This window comes from Alosa sapidissima, chromosome 8 (assembly GCF_018492685.1).
Source record: "Alosa sapidissima isolate fAloSap1 chromosome 8, fAloSap1.pri, whole genome shotgun sequence".
NCBI lineage: Eukaryota > Metazoa > Chordata > Actinopteri > Clupeiformes > Clupeidae > Alosa > Alosa sapidissima.
Window position 1 is genome coordinate 9,292,582 of NC_055964.1, and position 21,046 is coordinate 9,313,627.

A 21,046-nucleotide genomic window follows, 5' to 3' on the forward strand; every position below is an offset into this window, starting at 1 on the left:
GTATATTAAAAATTCACAGACAACATATGTTCACATTCATGGCAAAATTCAAACGGGACCAGAAAATAATTATTTGCTCACATACACTTGCATTAACGATTTTTCAATCTAGAGGTCCAGCGGGGATAGCGGAAAGGGCGGGACTTACCAGCTCAGAGAACCGGAAATTACATCAGTGGAAACTTTCCCCCCATCTTGCCTGGTGGTGGTGGTGTTGACACATAACACTTAAGCATTTTGCATAGACGGCGTGGTCAAAAGAACGGGAAAAGGTAGGCAGAAATTCGTTTTCAGTTGCTTTCATATGGTGGTAGCTTTATTTAGGTATTAATATTGTTTGCGAATTTACAATTGTGTTGTCGAATACCCCTAGCAATGTTATGAAACAGACATCGCTCGCTTGCTGTAACGTTAAGCATTACCAGCTAACGGTATGCTATCTTATGCTAACGTTGTTAAACATTAGGCTAACGTTATTGTAACTATTTTACATTAACTTATGATAGTTAAGTCATGGCAAAGAATCTTGGTCGATACGGTGTAACGCATTGTAATGAAAGTCGTAAAGTTGTTGAGCACTCTATCTACTGTAGGAATAACTGTTGACAGTCCTTGTTAGTGTCGCCCAGTATTAGTCTAAATTAAACTCAGAATAAACATAGCGGCAGTCAGTTAACGTTAGCTACTTTCGTCCTTCTAGCTCCCTTCATCTGTCAATCTGATATTGAGGGAATTTATTTCGGCAGTAGAATACGTCGTGAACAGTGTGTATGCCTAACTTTTCCTTGTATCGCGTAGTCGATTATTCCTTGTTACATTTTAATAAGAAGGCAATCAGTTAGCTAGACTATTTATGACGCACAGTGTCACACACTAGATTACGGGAAACGCACTGACTGACTTACCAGCAGAGATAGGACCTTGCCAGCAGTCGCTGGACGGCACAATGCTTCGTCCACCCTCGCGTGATATTGTTCATTAGTCTAAGCTCCATGGAATTTTACAGCTCTTGACTTGGAATCCTCCTGTGCGCACATAATTAGAAGATTCTAATATTAACCATAACAATGTAATGCATTCTAAATAGGCAAGAGTGATTCTAAAGCAACCATTGAATTGTAAACAAAATGTCTAGCAACCTAGCAACAACCACAGATAAGAATGTTCATCCCAAGAAACACTTGTAGAATAGACACATTGGTGCTGAATTAAAGTCCTGTATTTGAATTTGTCTTTTCAGATGAAAGTTGTGTATTCCTCCTCCGATTGAGGGTATTATTAAAGGGTATATATATATGTAGAGAGAGAGGGTATATAAGAGGGTATTGTAATCGGTCTGTCCTGTGTGTCACCGTGTCTTGATCCTCCTTATGTGGTCGTGTGGATCGGATTCGGATCCCGCTCAGAATGCAAATGCTGGACTTAGGTTTCACTTTGGTTAAAATTACTTGACTGGGGCAAGTGTGTGCATTCGCCTGACTGCTATTGTTTCTTTTAGAAAAGCAGGTTTATACTCGGTAACATAATCTAGATCAATCAAAGCAATCAGCTAGCTATACTGGGCGGGCTTACAATATTCTGTCTCCGCTATTTTAGCTGCCACAACATGTTAGCATGGCCTCTAACCTGAAGTTCCATTTACTTTAGACTAGTCTTATATCAGTTTCTCCTTTATGTTACATCAGCTGCTCGTGCCACTCCCCCTGTCATCGTGTCTCATCTAGCCATTAAATGTATAACTTAGATTGGATAGATCTTGCTATTGTTCAGATACAGTGTTACCATTATAATTTCTACCATGTATCTGAGTTCTGCAGCATTTAATTATAATGATTATAATGTTTTGTGAATTGTTTGTATTTTTTTTTTTTTTTTCATTTGTTAAGTGATCTTGGGTGTCTTGAAATTCACTTTATAGATACATTGCATTATTATTATTATTATTATTATTATTATTATTATTATTATCATCATCATCATCATCATCATCAGAACTTTTCAACAACTATCTTTCACACTCTTTTCCCACAGAAATGAAGCCTGTCACACTGGTGGTTCTCTCCCTGGCTCTTCTGGTCAGTGTGTCGGCCAGAAGAGGTGGTGGAGGGGGATTCAAGGGTGGTGGATTCAGCTGGGGCCGCAAGACCTCCTCCACTGGCTCCCGCACTAGCAGCAGTGGGTCGTCATCATCTTCGGCAAGGCGACCAAGCCAGTCACAGCCGGCAAATTACCCGCGGCAACCGCAGAACCCTCCGCAGAACCCTCCGCCATATCCTGGAGCTGGAGCACCGCCTCCTTATCCGGGAGCAGGTGCCCCACCCCCTTATCCAGGTGCTGGATCTCCACCCCGTTACCCAGGAGCTGGTGCCCCGCCTCCTTATCCTGGAGCTGGAGCCCCGCCCCCATATCCTGGAGCAGGTGCACCTCCCCCTTACCCTGGCAGGCCCTCATACCCAAACCAGGGATCCTACCCTGGTGGTGTGTACCCTGGGAGGGCTAATCCATACCCTCAGCCAGGAGCTGGCAGTTACCCTGGCAGGGTGAACCCTGGCGGTGCAGCCAATCCATATCCAGGTGGGGGATCGTATCCTGGGTATCCAGTGAGGGGAGGTGGGTATGCTGGAGGCGGATCGTACCCTGGTGGTGCTGGAGTCGGAGCAGCTGGAGGCAGCTACCCTCAGGGCAACCCTTACCCCTACTGGAACCCTAACAACAAGATCATGAGTCCCGGCTACGGGGGCAATTACGGTTACGGCTCCCGGGGCTACGGCCAGGGCTACGGTCAGGGCGGCTCTCCATTTGCCCATTCCGTGCAGAACATGGGCTACAACCCCTCTGTCCAGTCCAGGGGCTTTGGCCGGCAGGCGGTGATGGCAGCTGGTGCTGGAGCCGTGGCTGGCATGGCCCTGGGCTACGGCCTGGGCAGCTTCCCACGTCCCCACTTCCACTTCCATAACCCCCAGGAGGAGTACTACTACAACAACTACATGCACCGCCGCTACGGCTCCAGCTACTCAGGCAGGCCCCAGGAGGGTGGTGGAGGTGCTGGTGGAGGCAGTGATTCTGGCCAGGCGGGCGCGGGCGGTGAAGGGCAGGGCGGTCCAGGCGGCAACCCCCCTCCGGTTCTGCTGAGCCCCCCACCGCAAGGCTACGACACGTTCATGGACAGCTGCATGAAGAGGAGCGACCTGCTGCGCAGCAAGAGGAGCCTGCGGCAGAGTGGCGGCATCGGCGGAGAGGAGCCCATGGCGGACGAGCCAGTGGCCCTGGCACAACAGGCCCCCGAGGAAAGCGCCAGCAGCACCCCAGCACCTCTCCCCGCTGACTCGGAGCCCATTGGCAACGTCAGCACCGCAGCAGCGGCCCAATCCCAGAACGACACAGACGGGACCCCGGGGACCACCTCCAACACCACTGTTGCCAAGGAGGAGAGCAAACAGGAGGAGGAGGAGAAGAAGGCAGAAGCAGAGGACGAGGTGGTCAGCATCATGCAGATCGGCTACCCGATGCTGATCGAGCAGCTGAAGGCCCGCAAGTGCATCGAATTCTACATGGTCTACACAGAGCGTGTGGCGCAACAGCAGCAGCAGGAGTGGCAGCAGCAGCAGCAGGTCGGAGAACAAAACAACAACGACTACAAAGCCCGCGGTGGAGGGGAGAAGCTGGGGCCCCTTAACCAGGGTGTGATGCTTCTGCTGTCTAGCACCGTCTCACTGCTGCTCAGCCTGTTGCTCTTGCACTGAGACCACCGGCCTATGGATTTTTGACATGCAGGGAAAAAAATCTGTCATTGAATGCACTAATCAACATTCAGGATGAGGAGGCTGTTGAGGTTAACTAATTCACTAGAGTGTTGCAAAGCTATCGAGATAATGTTTGCACTTACAGTAAATTGACAGTTCAACTTATTAATTTAATAAATAACTTATTGGATGTTTAGAAGAAATAACAACAATAATGTTGAAGAGTTAACTGATTTGAATTTTTGTTTTTTTAAATTACACTATTTTCATGTAGTCATTTTTCAGACTGGGAGAGAGGGAGGGATTAGTGTACCCTAATGGAGAACTCAACAGAAGTTTCTAAACCAGGACATTTAACTAAGGAAGTTAGCAAAGTGCCGTAATCTGCACTTTAATATGCACTCACTTCTTGGGAAAGATACAGTCCCTGAAGTCATTTAAGTCACATGACAAGTAGATTCTGAATAATAACGCCATAGAGGAGATATATTTGTCTCCCAATGTCACTGGCCAGGTGTAAATAATCACCAATAGCCAACACTGCAACATGTTATTGGTGTTAAAGGGAGTCATGATCTTGATATTTGGAAAATGCGCATTCTCATCAGGAGAAATACTTTTACTTTAAATTGGTGTCTCTGGGGGTTTTTTTTGCCAGCATAATTCATAATTATCGTGTTGGCAAAACCTACAGTAGCCTAACTAAACCCTGCTCCTCTGTTCTTGCGCTGCACTGATAAGCAAACAGTTCATGGTCAGCTACTGTATTTGCAATACAGGGAGAACTATAATCTGAAGGAAATAATAAGACATCTTGTCTGTAACTGTCCCTGTAGAGACTGAATCTTCACTTGAAATTGTTTAAATTATGTATAAATTATTCCTAAACTTCTCAACGTCATCTTGTCCCTTGCAATATGAAAACCCTAAAGCGATTTCTACTGTAAATGAATGTAGGACTGAACTCACATTTTTATTATGGAAAGCCAATTAAGATAAAGCATGATTAAGTCAAACTGTCCCACTTACAATCTAAATTTAGCATGAAACTAAAAATAATGTATTGTACCCAATGTAGATCATGGGATCTAACACAAGCTTGATTTTTGGTGTGAATATTTCAGCTTTAAACATTTAACATAAAATGAATGTAAAACAGTGCAGTGTCTGAGTTGGGATACTACTTATCAGGATGACATTTCGTCTTAGGTCACTCTGTGAGTGCGAAAACGTCACTGGCAAAAACGTGCTGGAAACTGTGGCTGTGTGTGGATGTCTTTGATGTGTTCTTTCTTTCCTGCTCATGTGATCGACTGCCTACTACTGAAATAATTGTTTGTTTTGTGAGTTGTTGTTTGTTGTGTGTGTTTTATTTATCATCAGATGTTCTCCTGATCACTGTGGTGTTGTATTTAGGACACCAGTAAGCACACATTGTCAAGCCTGGGTTTGTAATATCCAGTCACTAGCTGAAGACTTGGGTCTTCTCATTACATTTCACTCCACTAACATCTCCCTTCGCTTGTCTTTGTTCTTTTTCATTTGTTATATTTTTCATCAGGTTTGGTCAGCTCAAGGTTCCTTTGTGGACAAAGACAAGTGTAACAGTAGCAAGCAGGCACAGGGCTATGCAGTGAAGAACCCTCCCTCACAGACACCTGAAGAGAAGTGCTAGTGAAAGACGTTAGCATCCAATTGTTTTAGCCCTCCTTGCTAGCCACACCCTCCTCTAATGGTGGTGCTGTGGGCTTTAATCCAGGCCAGCGAGGGATTGAACCGTCAATATAACACAGGTTACATAAGCAGAAAGAAGCCACTGTAATGCATGGAGCAACATTTCATGATTTTTGAAGCAGCCATAATGTAATGTTATGCATACCGTTATGTTCTATGACAGAAAGTTTTCTTGATATTTACATGCACTTTTATAGGTATGGTCTCAAAGGGACAGTCCTTTCAATAACTGTACACAACGCCAGATTTTAAGGTGAATTTAAAGCCTACTCTTTTTACTGGATTGAACTAAGACTTTAATGTCTGCTAAATAAATTAATGTTAAAAAATCAGAGGTTCTAGAGTAGGTTGACACCCTTGTCTAACTTTCTAGCACTCCAACTGAAATGGTTTATAATATTTCCTAGCGGTTTTCACTGCTAGCATCAGATCAAATCGCTAGATCATCCAGCTAAAATAGTTTTAACTTTAGTGATATCTTTTTGCTGCTGGACATATGTTCTTTGATCCTGTGAAAGGTCTAACATGCTCTTGTCTCTGCTGTAGATTTGTTGGTGTTCATATAGTGTGCTGTGCACAATGAGAGTTTATTTTACAATTAGATGTCACTTGTTGGACTGTATGTAAGTCTGTGGTTTTGAGATGAACATGACTGCTGTCTGAATTGTATTTTCACTTTGTTCCATTATGGCTTACGCCAACTGGGATTACTGTAGCAAACTGCCAACACTGGCGATACATTTTGTTTGAATGTCTTTTAAAGATAAACAATTTTTATAACCTGTGTTTGGACCATACAATTTGAACGTAATGTTGTTCCTAATAGTGCTGTTGCCTTTCGTTGATCTTTTAGCTTGTGAACATTCACCTAACAGTAATGCTATCTTATGGGTAGATTGCCTTTGCCAGTCTAATTTAAGATTTTGATGTAATGCATATGTTTAAATCAGTGCATGATTATCTGAAGTCTGTATGACTACTTCTAAATCTTTCAGCTCTGCCACCTACTGCAGTTTACAGTTTGAGAGCTGCGTCATCAAATAAAGACCCTAAAAGACAGTGAAAGTAAATTTAAGAAACTACCATGCATCATTCAGTTCGCGTATGGGTTAAACACACACTCCATCATGGAAAAACTACTAATTGAAAAGACAAAGTGTGTGTCAATGTGTTCTTTAGAGACCTCTTCCTCATCGACCCATTTCCTAAAGCTGGCTCTTTTGTGTTTGGATGGCATTGTTTCTGCCTAGAGACTGTTCTGTAAATAAAGTCACTTGGATTGCTGAACTTGAGAGGGGATTCTTTATTTCCATTCATCAGTTCAGAGCAGGGTATATCAGTGGCTTAGTGACTAACCTGGCTAAATTAACTTATGAGTCAATGATGCACCTACAGATATAAAATAGAAATAGAAGAGTTCTATGATTTGTTTTGCTAGGAGAATGAAGTGAGAGGGAATGAAATGTAAATTATTATCTTTACATGCACCTTGGCTAACCCCGTTAGCCAAACTTGACACATGTATAAGAGATATAAAAACATGGATGACTAACAACTTCCTGCTTTTGCACTCAGATAAAACAGAAGTTATGGTTTTAGGTCCTAAAAAGATGAGGGATATTCTATCCTCATCACAGGCTACATATAGTGATCTTCCACTTCATTGTGGCTCTTTGTCAAGCGGGACCTGTGTTAAAAATCTAGGAGTTATAATTGACCAGGACCTATCACTAAATAATCACATAAAACATCACCAAAACTTTATTTTACCACTTAAGGAACATTTCAAAGATAAGGAAGTCCTTATCCTTATAGTCAGGTAGAATTTTGTGGAATGTGGGCATAAGTGTGACATAAGGTATGAATGCAATTTTTTTGCATAAATTGATAGGTAAGGGGGTGTCCTTTTAGAATCTGACGGGTCCAGCTCCGGCACCCTTGGGCATTTTCTTTAAAATGGCATCACCTGCCACACCCCCTTTTTCTTTCTTTTTGATCATAGAAAATCATCTAAATAGACATTAACACATCAACCCATCATGTATGGTATCAAATTAAAGCTCTTGCCATACAGAAATCAGCTTTGACCATAAAAAAGTAGAAAAAAATAGTTTAGAGTTCCCTCCAGAGAACAAAATACCTTTTGCAAAGTGACCTTTAAGGTCAAATTAGGTTCCTTTTTGCCGCATTATTGCTTATACCTCTAAATCGTGTCATGTTTGGTAATAAATTAAATAAATTATGGAACTGCCATGTAGCTTAATACATACAGGAATACAATCATTCAATAGTAATTCATTTTAATATGAATATTATAGCAAGTCTGATGTACCACCAACTTGCTGGTTAGTTAGCACGTTTAGTTAGCACGGTTTAATTTCCCTTGAATCAGTCGCTGAATTTCATATTCATAACGCTGAATTTCAATTTCATAACTGTCCTCGGATTTCCCCCCAGAATTACAGACAACAATATTTTTCATCCTAACATTTTTTAATGCTTTAAAAACAGACACCACATGATGAATGACATGTATCATTTGGAATTACAACAACAAATATAACAACAAATGTAAATCAGGTTTATAGCCCAAGTATACTTGCATATATAAGGAATTTGGTCTCTGCATTTATCCCATCCGTGAATTAGTGAACACACAGTGAGATGAAGCACACAATGAGCACACATGAGGTGAAGCACACACTAACCCAGAGCAGTGAGTTGACTTGCTACAGTGGTGCTCGGGAAGCAGTCAGGGAGCAGGTGTCTTGCTCAAGGGCACTTCAACCGTGGTTGTAGGGATGGGAGAGCAGTGATCTTCAACCACTCCCCCCCAACATTTCTCCTACTGGTCGGCAACCCTTTGGTTTCAAGCCCGAAGCCCTAACCAGTAGGCCACGGCTGCCCCATATCAGGTTTATTGGCCAAGTATACTTACATATACCAGTACGGGAGCATGCTCCACAGCCCTATGTCCCCTAACCCTAACCCACACCTCAGGCCTAACCCTAGAAATGTGGGAACAGAGGGCTGACTCCACCGATACAAGGAATTTGTGCTCTGCATTTTACCCATTCGGGGGTAGTGTACAACACACCCACAGTGTACACCCATTCAAACACACACACCCCCTAGAGCAGTGAGCACACTAGGAGTACACATACACACCCGGAGCAGTGGACAGCCCTTGATCCGGGCCTGGAGAGCAGGGCTCAAGGGCTCCTCATATGGATGTGGGAGAGCGCTGTTAAGTCACTCCCCCCACCCACATTTTTCCTACTAGTCGGGGATCAAACTGGCCACCCTTCAGTCACAAGTCCGATTCCCTAACCAGTAGGCCATGGATGCCCAAAGTAATAGACATTAATGCTATGGCTGCATAATTAGGAGACAAATGTTATGATTTGTTGGCTGTTCATGCATTGTCTGGTTGTGACAGTGTGTCATATATCCATATGTCAAAGGGAAAACCTCAGCAATCAATTTGATGCTCAAGAGGAATCTTGATTTGAAGAATTTTACAGATGTAGATGCTGATGAGCATGAAGGCAGGAATGGATTTCCTTTCTTGCCTCTACTATGGAAAGACTGTTGAAAGCCTCAGTAACTTGAGATACATGCTATTCACCAAGAAAAGAGACCTCCGGTTACAAGTCCGAAGCGCTAACCAGTAGGCCACAGCTGTCCCCACCTTACCGGACTTTAGATATTATGTTCTCTGGAGGGACTTGACATTTTTAGCATTTTGTATTGACATCATTGTTTTCTGTTTGAGAAGAGCTTTCATTTGATACCATACATGATGGGTTTATACAGTAATGTTTTTCCTGTAGTTATTTTTTATGGTCAAAAAAGGGGGGCGTGGCAGATTATGTAATTAAAAAAAAAATGCTCAAGGGCACCCGTCAGATTCTGAGTCTACACCCCCTAAACTATCAATTTATGCAAAAAATTGCATTCATACCTTGTGTCACACCTATCCTGGGGTTCTACCTGACTATTACCAGACGCTGACAAGTTAATCCACACTTTTGTCACTTCGAGGATAGACTATTGCAATACCCTACGCTGGCTGCAATAATACCTGTGAGATCTTACAGCTTATACAAAATGCAACCGCTAGCACACTCACCAGGACCAAAAAATATGAACATATTTCCCCCATCCTAGCATCTTTACACTGGCTACCTGTTAAAAGTCGCATTGACTTCAAAATAATACTTCTAACATACAAAGCCATAAATGGCTGGGCACCTGAATATATTAAAGATATATCCTGTCCCTTATAACCCACCTAGGGCCCTATCATGACTATGGGCTGTATTTTGCACCCTGGCGCATGGCGTAAAACTCGTTTCCCACCCGGCGCAAAGTATATTTTCTTATTTTACAGTTTATTTTTTAAACAATGCGCCCAGGGGTGTGGCAATTAACAACTTAGGGAGTGGCTTAGCGCATTGTCTAAAAATCGCTATTGTACACCTGGTCAGAAGTCTATGGTGAGTTGTTTATATGTTATTTTAAGAGCGCATTGTCACAATGCACCATCCTTCTATCATCCATGAACACACACCAGCACACGTCCATGCAAAACATTACAAACTGCACAATTACAATGGGAAACATAATTAGAATAAAGATATGAAATAGGCTACTGTACATCTCATGATGAGTAGTTATTCACCATCGGGTAAGTGTTGCTTTTCTAGCCTATGTTTTCGATGGTAACCCATTGTCAGTCAATAGTGAAAGTAACTGCATATAACTGTCTTGTCCTTGACTGACACCATGGTGAAGTTAGTTTCACTTTGCCAATGAGTTCAAATAATAGAGGAGTGCAAATGCGTGAAGGCTATGCTAGGTTTTAGTAAAGCATGGTTTAGTGGAATTACTATTCCATACGGTCTTGCAAGCAGCCTCCTTCAAGCCGTTGAATGTCAAAATACCGATGCATTTATTTGACATCGCGCTTTGCGCCGTTAAAGGGAATGACAGATTGGTTGGTCATTCTCATTGGTTTAAATTGGTTTAAATGATGTTACGCCCCAAACACACCCATGACTGATTAAAAAACCTAGGAACACCTTGTTGCGCCATGCGCTCAATGTTTGATAACGATAACCCTCCCAATGTGGACTGTGTGCGTGAGTGACGATGCACTTTTGACTGTCATTATAGGGCCCATGTTTCTTAATGAACATACCGTCCATGTGAAAAGCATATCTACTTTTAGAATTCTTTAAAGAACAAAATATTTGTTTCTTGTCTTTCATTAGTTGTAACCAGATTGAAACCATGGCCTTTATCAGTGTGTGTAGTAAGTGTGCGTAGTTCTCTTTTCTTCAAGTGATTTCCTAGCTCCTGTACTGACCCAATAAAAAAAGAATTAAAAATAGAGGCAATTTCAAATTTTTCTTCGATTTTCTTACCCTGAAATCTGAGCTGTATACCTGTGTGAAGTTGTTCTCGCCCTATGAGGTTGATATTTTTCCAGATTTCTTTACTATTGCCTTTAGCCTCATTTATTACTTGAAGATAAAAACGTGATTTGGCTAATTTCAATTCCTTGACCAATTTATTCCTCAAACCTTTATAAATTAAAATATCTGTGTCTCTTCTAGACTTAATAGCTTATTTAAAGCTAAGTGTCTACACTTCATCATTTGCCAGAAATTGTCACTGAACCAAGGTAGATTATCTCTCTCTGAAGTCTTACCGGTATTCTTATTACAGTGCATGAAAACGGTACTGTTATCACTAGACTTCTTATTATTCCGCTTCTATCCACTTTTTCTGCGTTTCAGCTTGACTATTTAACGTACAAACTCCGTTCAAACTTTGTTGCATAGGTCTTCTAAAGGATCTGGTGAGTAAAACATTTTTCATTTTTGTAAACTTTATACTTTTTGAGATATTAACCAAAACCAAGCTTATTTTTTCCATATACTTTGTATTGAGCATTATGACATTATAAAGGGTCGTGTTTGGCCTTCACTGTAGGTTATAGGCCTAGGCCTAGTGTGTTTGCATTGGTATCCAAAATTAATAATTCATTTATTTTTATCCTTGGTGTCCCACTTTTATTACTTTCTCTGACCGTATTTTCAAGTTGAACAAATCATCATGGTCCTAAATATAGCCTATGCTATCCTGCCATCAGTTGCATTCAAAATATGCAGTTCGCTGTGATCAACCATGGCGCTGTCCATGGTGCCGCAAGTCCAAACTTCAGTTGTACCCAGTATCACTGCAGTCTCCTTCCGTCTTTGTTCTTATCGATCAAATTCGTTTGCATAATCCTCCAGTTCTTTCGGAGCTGATATGTTGCTATACTCTGGCCAAAACATGTGTGCTACCATAGGCTAGCATTGGTGAGGCAAACATGAGGTAGGTAAAATCAGCAATACAAGACGTTCTCTGCTGGATACGAATCAGATGGGCACAGAAAGTGATGTAGACGGAACGCGACAGAGACCGATTCAGTGGGATTGTATAGGGTCAACGGGGTCCACAGACTACATGTCCTCACCCACTCGGCATGCCATCAGCAGCTCCGCCTCCGCCCACGCCCATGGCACTGATGCATAAGATAGATCGAACGATGACGCAACTTCTGTGGACTACAGTCTCCCCTTGACAAGCATATTGTCTGGCGGCCAAACACAACGAGAGAGAAGACGCTCCTCAAATCTAAAGGTAAACGAATGTCAGTATGTGCCAAAATTATTTAGGCGACACCTGAAAAAGTGACATAGCTAGGCCTAGGATAGATAATCACAGCATGCCAACAAATATAGAACCTGTAGGCTAGATAACTTAGAGGGGGAGTCTACCAGGGTAGCCTACAGTAGTCTGTAATTTGTGTGTGATTGTTTTTCTCAGGCACTATTTAGGCGAATATAGAATACAGGCTATGGGTATGCTCTCTCTCTCTCTCTCTCTCTCTCTCTCTCTCTCTCTCTCTCTCTCTCTCTCTCTCTCTCTTTCTCTCTCTCTCTCTATCTCTCTATCCATCTCTCTCCCTCTCTTCCTGGCACACCCATTTAGCATTGCAACTTAGGTAATGATATGAAACCATAATTGTGTCAGTCACATAAAGGCAAGGAAAGTCTTTTTATCTCTCTCTCTCTCTCTCTCTATCTATCTATCTATCTATCTATCCATCTTTCTTCCTCTCTTCCTGGCACACCCATTGAGCATTGCATCTTAGATGATATCAAACCATAATTGTGTCAGTCACATAAAGGGAAGGAAAGTCTGGAAATGTCATCATTCCAGTCGATAACATGCAAGTAGAGGTTAATGGTGCACATGTGTCTGTGATTTAGCTATACATTTAAAGAATGAAGAAGGGATTAATAATTTAAAAATGATGTATGCTACTCATTTCTCAATTCATCTCTCAATAATAATATATCTAAGCATGTGTTAGCAATGTAGGCAACTAAAGTGAATATTGCAAAAGGCATGTATTGTGTACAGTATAAAATAGATACTTTTATATATAAAATGTATTAAAATATAATGTATCCATATATGCAGTACATATATATTCATTTCATTCAAAACGGCCAAATACAATAAGGCCAATATTCGATAACAATAATATTCACAACAAAAAGTAAATAAGATAGTGGTCCAACAGTGGACTAGAATGGCACACCTCCAATGGGTGCTGACCAAAAATCACTGTTGGTCAGATGTCTGTGAACATGATTTTGCTGTATATACTCAGACTTAGGCTATTGTGTATCTTGTGTGTGTGTGTGTGTGTGTGTGTGTGTGTGTGTGTTTGTGTGTTTTGTCTCCAGAAAACATGAAGCATGCTGTTTTCCTGACTCTGTGCTTGGCCCTCCTGGTCGAGGTTTGTGCTAAGGGGAAAGGGGGAAGCTGGGGAAGCAGAGTGGGTGGAAGCAAGTCAGGTTGGTTCTCTGGGTCCTCATCCTCATCTTCTTCATCTAAAGGAACCTCCTCTTCTTCATCTAAAGGAACCTCCTCCTCTTCCGGAGGTAAGACAGGATCAAAGTCCACAACGTACTCCACTCCTAATAAGCATGTGAAAGATCTGAGTGGGCGTGGATGGGGGGAACACTACCCAACTCGAAATACAAACACGAACTGGCGCCAACAAAACAATAACCCTTACCCCTACTGGAATCCCAACAACCAAATCATGAGTCCACGCTACAGCGGTAACTACGCTTATGGGGCCTACGGCCGTGGCTACGGTCAGGGTGGCTCTCCATTTGCCCACAAAGTGCAGAGCATGGGCTACAATCCCTCTGTCCAGTCTCAGGGCTTTGGCCAACAGGCTGTGGTGGCAGCTGGCACTGGGGCTGTGGCTGGCATGGCTGTGGGCTATGGCTTGGGCAGTTTCCCGCGCCCCCACTACCACTTCCACGACTCAAATCAGGAATCCTCCTACAACCACTACATGTACCAACACTATGGGTCCCAGGAGACCCGCAACACCAACAAGCGCACACACACCCATGGCCAAAGTAGCGCTGGCAGTGGGGCCCAGCAAGGCATTGGCGACAGCAGCAGTTCTGGTGGCACCAACAGCTATGATGATGATAACCGTCCTCTAGTTCTCCTTAAATCTCCTCCAGAGTCTTATGGCAACTATATGAGCACCTGTATGAAGAGAAGGGATTTGCTACAGTCAGAGCGCACAGGGAATCAAACCCAATCCCAAAACATGACCAAGGCTGGAGCACCGTCAACCACTGCCATGCCTGAGGATGCTGCCAATCCTTCTCAGGAGGTGAAGAAAGGGGCAGGGCAAGAAAACGAAACAGAGGAGAAGGGAGCTGAAAAGAAAGAGGAACATGATGAGGTGGTCAGCATCCTGGAGATTGGCTATCCGGCTTTGATCGAGCAGCTCAAAGCTCGTAAATGTGTAAAGCTCTATACGGTCTACACTCAGGAAGTTGCAAAGAAACAGTACAGAGAACAGCAGGCTTACAATCACAGCGCAAAGCCTGCAGGAGTGCACTTCATTAGCAGTTCTCTCTTATGCCTGATGGGTTCTCTTCTCTTGTACTGAGAGAAAAGGACCATGAAGTTGAGACCGTATTGAAGATGACACGAATGTTGACAGTGACATGATTTACAGAGAGTGAGTAAAATTGTTAAGAGTATGTAATAGAAATAGGGATGTAAAGGACTTATTCAACCAAATATTCAGAATTGCATCATTGTTTTATTGTTTTAAATGTGTGCATACTAATACGATTTCAAATAATTTCTTACAAGCTCCTCAGCATGGTAATACTATGTTTTCAACAGATAAAGGCACTGTTCCAACTCCTAGCTTAAGTAAATGTGATGTATTAGCGTAGCATATAGCATTTATAGAATATGGAGCAAGAAATATATAAATATGGACCTATTGCTAATTTTAAAGCAGAACTTAATCATCTGCTCAGCTAATTTCTAAAGTAGCCTACCTTCTTAATACCCAGTCAGTGCCTATATTTCATCATCATCGTACAGCCATGTATGATTTATACAGAACAGAACTATACTTGGTGAAACTCAAAAACAAAGAAAAACATTTAAAACAAATTGCCAGTTAGTGTCTTTGGATGTAATGCTACTGCCCCAACAGATGGCAGAAAATAAACTTGCACTTGGAACAACACTCTGATAAAACATCTGCAACATTTTGTTGCACACATTAAATGACCTAAGTTTTCTCAAGAAATAGAGTCTGCTCTGACCCTTCTTGTATACAGCCTCAGTCTTGTACCTCCAATCCAGTTTATTGTCTATAAGAACCCCCACATGTAGTTCTCAACAACTTCTACTTCCTCACCCAGTGTTGAAATGGGTATTTAGCTCAGGCCTGGCCCTCCTCAAGTCCACCACCATTTCCCTTGTCTCAGCCACATTGAAGACAAGGTTACCAGTGTTGGGCTGCTTGTACTTTACTGTGCGTATTATACTGGAAATGTACTCTTAATATCACCTTGCTGCCTCTCTTTACATTAACCTGACCAAATTGGCCACACATGCATCAGGTTTACTGTCAAATTTAGCACTTTTATCTGTATTTTTACTTCCATTTTTTAGTGTTGTATTATTTATTAATATACTTTTAGATGGAGTGATTGATATATTTTGATGTACTTTGATGATAAAATACCTAATAATTTAGCAGTTTTTAACCTTGAGCCTTGAAAATCCTGTCGCACCATGATATCCCATGGGTCATTCTGGACTGTATTTCAACAACCGATGTGGTTACAGTTGGGAAACGTCTGAGTTTATATTGTAGGCATGAATGTACCAATGTAGACTGTTGTGACTGTCTAAAAGTGTTCAAGAGACGCTTATATATTGTAATGCTGAATGTTACTTGTTCACTGTACTTAACAGAAAGTGTTTTACTGTGCTTAACTGTAATATATATTGGGGAAATAGGAATATCTAAATAGGAATCGGCCAGGGCACCAGAAGTTACACAGTAGGCTAATGAATGATATGTATATGGGCTGTGTGTGTGTGTGTGTGTGTGTGTGTGTGTGTGTGTGTGTGTGTGTGTATTTATGAACATTAGTGACAACTAACGAGTGTGCAGAAACTGGAGAGTGGCTATAGTCAATGGGGAACATGACAGAATGCCAAATAAAGTGGACACTATGAACATTCCTATTCCATCTATGTTGCATTTACGAAACTGTGCCTTTCAGAGCATCCACTATGCATGTATGTAACCAGTAGGGACTAACACAGTTTTCCCATATGTTGAGTGCCTTGTGTAAGGATGATACTGTGTAGCTGCTATGTACTGCTATCACGTTTATGCACTTCTATTGCCATCAACTTTAGGCATGTTTAGTACTGTCTGCACTGTGTAGTTAAAAGTATTGACACTGAATTTAAATATGTGTGTTTGTCTGGTCTTTTTATTATTTTTAATAATATTTTTAACTCTGCATAAGCAGGAAAAAGTCCTGACCTGGATGACTTTAGTGCAAAATACAAATAGCATATCATCACCTGTGTCTGAACCAGCTGTGTCACTTCAAATTACAGAGTTGTTTTTGATAAATAAAGGGATTTATCCAAGAATAGATTCTTGATACATTTATCTGTGATGAACCGTATGAACAAGTGCTCAACAGACACACCAGGCGCCTGAAAACCTGCACAAAATAAGCCATACTAAGTCTCTGGGTTGACTATTGAAATATCCTAAAAGGCTCCTCTAACAATTCAGAAATAAGGGGCACATGGGCCACAAGTCTGCATGATCATTATAAACGTATGCAACATTTTTTATTTTATTTTTGCATTTTTATGAGGCCCTTGAATGTCTGAAGTGTGTATCAGTGACAGGTGCTTTACAGGTAATTTTAAGCTTCCTAACAGACTTACAGATCCTGTGGTGTTTTTATGAAAAGATCTTCTTTAGTTTGTGGTTTTAAGTCTTATGAAAAGTCTTTCTAATCTAATTTTAGCTAAACATAAATAGGCTTGGCACCAGTATACCTCCACTAGCATATACTGGTCATCCTAAGCATTTGGTGAGTGGGGTCAGAGGTCAGTAGAAGCAAAATAGAATAAAGACATAGACATATGTACTGCCTAAATTGGCAAAGAAGACACAGGAGCTATGGTCTATTCTGAGTTCACAAAAAAAGTGATGCTACTGGAAAGGTATAAGCTGTGCAATGACAGGATGCCCCTTAGCTTGCTTCGCGAACCAATGCTTTTGAATGAATTAAAGCTACACATCTTAAAGTATTAATTCTTTCACTTTGTCAAAATTCTTCTGGGAGTTTGGGAATCAATTAATTGAAATTAGACACCACAATCCTCCCAAACCACTACCAAGGTCCCCTTCCAATAGGTCCAGTGATATCAGTGTTAGTCAGGTAGAACCCCAGGGTAGGTGTGACATAAGGTATTAATGCATTTTTTTTGCATAAATTGATTATTTTGGGGGTATAGACTCAGAATCTGACGGGTGCCGCTCCAGCACCCTTGAACATTTTTTTTAAAATTACTTAATTTGCAACGCCCCCTTTTTTTACCATAAAAAATAACTAGATGCACATTACTGTATAAACCCATCATGTATGGTATCAAATGAAAGCTCTTTTCTTAAACAGAAATCAATGATGTCAATAAAAACATGCTAACAATGATTTTAAGCCCCTCCAGAGAACATAATAACTATAAAGCCTGGTAAGGTCACACCGCTGAAATGGTAGGCTGAGCAACAAATTGTATCAACCCTCAACAATTAATCAAATAGACAAAGTTATAAGGAACAAAGTAGAACTTTCTCACAGATTCTGAAAGCAACTATATACAGAACATGTTGCCAGGCTGGCCTTGTACACATCACAAACATCAAATGTCTCCTCCAAAAAACATTCATTCAATCAGACATTTCTCCCTCACTGTCATCAGTATCCTCCACTGAAAGTGTAGCCATCTTCGAATTTTTATTTGCACACTGTTCACCACCTTTGCAATAGCAGTAGGTGGTGCGTGGTAGTCCATCTGACTGACAGCTGCAAGAAGCCCTGGAGCATGCTGGCACTGCCTTGCATCCACAAGCAACAAGTTGTAGACCTGTTTTGGGTGCAATGTCAGTGTTGCCATGAACAGGCACAGGAATTCCATCCTCTATTTTCCAAACAAAAAACAGGGATACATCATCAGTACACACTGGAGGTGTTTTTTTGTCAGCAGCTCTCCACAGAATGACTTGCAGCCATGCACGCTTGATGTGTTCCGCTGCATATTCTTTTGTTGGAGGAAGACTCTTTATTTTAGGAGGGTCTCTTTTCTTAGTGAATAGCATGTATCTCAAGTTACTGAGGCTTTCAACAGTCTTTCCATAGTAGAGGCAAGAAAGGAACTCCATTCCTGCCTTCATGCTCATCAGCTTCTACAGTACATATGTACAATTCTTCAAATCAAGATCAAGATCAAATTGATTGCTGAAGTTTTCCCTTTGCAACATGGATATGACACATTGTCACAACCAAACAATGGTTCAATGCATGAACAGCCAACAAATCATAACATTTGTCTCCTTATTTTGCAGCCATAGCATTAATGTCAATTAATTTGAGCATCCTTACTGGTTAGGAAATCAGACTTGTGACTGAAGGGTGGCCAGTTAGATCCCTGACTGATAGGAAAAATGTGGGTTGGGGGAGTGACTTAACAGCGCTCTCCCACATCCATATCCACGGATGAGGTGCCCTTGAGCTCTGCTCCCCGGCCGCCCACTGCTCCGGGTGTGTATGTATACTCCTAGTGTGCTCACTGCTCTAGGGTGTGTGTGTGTGTTTGAATGGTGTGTTGAATATTGTGTGGGTGTGTTGTACACTACCCCCGAATGGGTAAAATGCAGAGCACAAAATCTTTGTATCGCTGGGGTCAGCCCTATGTTCCCACATTTCTAGGGTTAGGGTTAGGCCTGAGGTGTGGGTTACGGTTAGAGGACATAGGGCTGTGGGAACATGCTCCCGTACTGGTATATGTAAGTATACTTGGACAGCCGTGGCCTACTGTTTAGGGCTTCGGGCTGCCGGTTCGATCCCCGACCAGTAGGAGAAATGTGTGTGTGGGGGGGGGGGGAGTGGTTGAAGAGCACTGCTCTCCCATGCCCACAACCACGGTTGAAGTGCCCTTGAGCAAGGCACCTAACCCCTCACTGCTCCCCGAGCGCCACTGTAGCAAGTCAACTCACTGCTCCGGGTTAGTGTGTGCTTCACCTCATGTGTCCTTGTTGTGTGCTTCATCTCACTGTGTGTTCACTAATTCACGGATGGGATAAATGCAGAGACCAAATTCCTTGTATATGCAAGTATACTTGGGCTATAAACCTGATTTACATTTGTTGTTGTAATTCCAAATGATTCCTGTCATTCCTTGCAATACTGGAAGAAATAATTTTCTTCATTCTGTCCTCTCCTCCTGTAATCAACTTTGCAGTTTTCTCTGTAATTAAGGGGGCAAATTCAAGGACTATTATAGTTAATGTGCTGACTAACTGGCAAGTACCTCATAACTCAGACTAGTTTGTATCAATCCTGGATTGTACATAAGACTTGCTATAATTCATATTAAAATGAATTACTATTGAATGATTGTATTCCTGTATGTATTAAGCTACATGGCAGTTCTATAATTTATTTATTTTAATACCAAACATGACATGATTTAGAGGTATAAGCTATTATGCAGCAAAAATAAATCTAATTTGACCTTAAAGGTCACTGCAAAAGGTATTTTGTTCTCTGGAGGGACCTAAACTATTTTTTAGGTCCCTCCAGAGAACAAAATACCTTTGTTCTCTCTTGTTATGATCAAAGCTGATTTCTGTATGAAAAGAGCTTTAATTTGATACCATACATGATGGGTTTATATGTTAATGTCTATTTAGATGATTTTCTATGATCAAAAAAGGGGTGTGGCAGGTGATGCCATTTTAAAGAAAATGCTCAAGGGTGCCGGAGCGGCACCCGTCAGATTCTGAAAGGGCACCCCCTTACCTATCAATTTATGCAAGTACCTTATGTCACACATGCCTAAATTCCACAAAGTTCTACCTGACTATGTGTAAATGGCTTTTATATGTCGAACTAAAACATTGCCCAGTTATAATTATAAGATGTATCACCGTAGTTAAATGTAATAGGCTATTGCAATGCATGAACTCATTAATTCCATGTCTTCTGAACACCTATGATGACACAAACTCCAAAGCCAGTTTTGGGTGAGATGTATTTTCTTGGTTTGAGGGCAAACTCACTAGTTGGCACATGAGTCAGATCTGTTCAAAATATTTCTCCTGCATAAAACAGCAAATAATTCCAAACAAACTGTAGTTTTTCTGTATAGGTGGAGCTAGCCTAATGATGAAACACAACATTTTAGCAGCATGAAGATGTGGATTGTGTTTGAACATGGCGGCATGGATATTTTAAGGGGGTGCTGTAGAATGCATTCAGCCACACGAGCGCGCTATAGGGCTATATTGGCAACGTTAACTACTGTCTATGCGTCAACTGCATTATCGGGCAGGTAGCCTAATCATAAATCGAGATAAATCACAACACTGTAAGAAAACTCGGTATTTTATAGTGAATGGAATTTCTGACATTATAATGAGTCTATGTAAACACAATTGTAAAAATCTGAACATTAAAAAAAAATCTTCATTAACACCGCTGAAATAGCCTTTTCAATGTTTTAATTGAATGTCAGATTAATGCAGGGCCTAAAAACTCAATGATGAAATAATTCAGTGGTAGGCCTCTTCAATATAGGCTAATTTCTGCAATGCAACAGATTGCAAGAAAGAGGAGAGAGGGGCCAGTTCAGCAGAAGTGAAGACTTTCTGTGACTTCAGCGCATCTTACAAATGACTGAATGAGGCGAATCGAATATCGTTAGGATTTTGAACAGAGAAACTGCCAGGACCAGACATCCTCATGCTCAGGGGCGGGCGCCGAAAACAACAGGCTATGAGAGTAATAAGACAGACAACGACTCAGAGGTCCTCCTTGTTGTGCTCTTTGAGGGGGAGTGAAGGG

At 41.6% G+C, this 21,046-nt stretch overlaps 3 protein-coding genes across 8 annotated transcripts in view; 2 read left to right on the plus strand and 1 right to left on the minus strand.

The window, feature by feature from the left end:
- LOC121714866 (phospholipase DDHD2-like) overlaps positions 1-993 on the minus strand; it is a 23,391-nt gene extending 22,398 nt beyond the window's left edge. Inside the window, exon 1 of one of the 5 annotated variants that reach the window (XM_042100018.1) lies at positions 906-993. The gene's annotated coding sequence lies outside the window, so the exon portion shown is untranslated. Of the gene's footprint in view, positions 1-85; positions 113-148; positions 235-905 lie in introns of those variants that run through there. The other 4 variants (XM_042100021.1, XM_042100020.1, XM_042100017.1 and 1 more) reach the window with 4 other exon arrangements.
- On the plus strand, positions 170-6,764 carry prnprs3 (prion protein, related sequence 3). Of its 2 annotated transcripts, none has more exons than XM_042100022.1 (2): positions 170-272; positions 2,032-6,764. In XM_042100022.1, the coding sequence occupies exon 2, from the start codon at positions 2,034-2,036 to the stop codon at positions 3,741-3,743; it is 1,710 nt and encodes a 569-aa protein (XP_041955956.1). In that variant the 5' UTR covers positions 170-272; positions 2,032-2,033; the 3' UTR covers positions 3,744-6,764. The 2 variants fall into 2 exon arrangements, with proteins under 2 accessions (XP_041955956.1, XP_041955957.1); XM_042100023.1 differs by lacking the exon at positions 170-272 and adding an exon at positions 1,249-1,272.
- Positions 6,765-11,952: 5,188 nt separating this feature from the next.
- On the plus strand, positions 11,953-16,368 carry LOC121714874 (uncharacterized protein DDB_G0271670-like). Its single transcript, XM_042100031.1, has 2 exons — positions 11,953-12,173; positions 13,289-16,368. Exon 2 carries the CDS (start codon positions 13,294-13,296, stop codon positions 14,524-14,526), a length of 1,233 nt encoding a protein of 410 aa, XP_041955965.1. The 5' UTR covers positions 11,953-12,173; positions 13,289-13,293; the 3' UTR covers positions 14,527-16,368.
- The last annotated feature ends 4,678 nt before the right edge of the window (positions 16,369-21,046 follow it).

Coding starts and splice junctions, on each gene's coding strand:
- LOC121714874 (XM_042100031.1), top strand. CDS start 13,294: ATGAAGCATGCTGTTTTCCTGACTCTGTGCTTGGCCCTCCTGGTCGAG.
- prnprs3 (XM_042100022.1), top strand. CDS start 2,034: ATGAAGCCTGTCACACTGGTGGTTCTCTCCCTGGCTCTTCTGGTCAGT.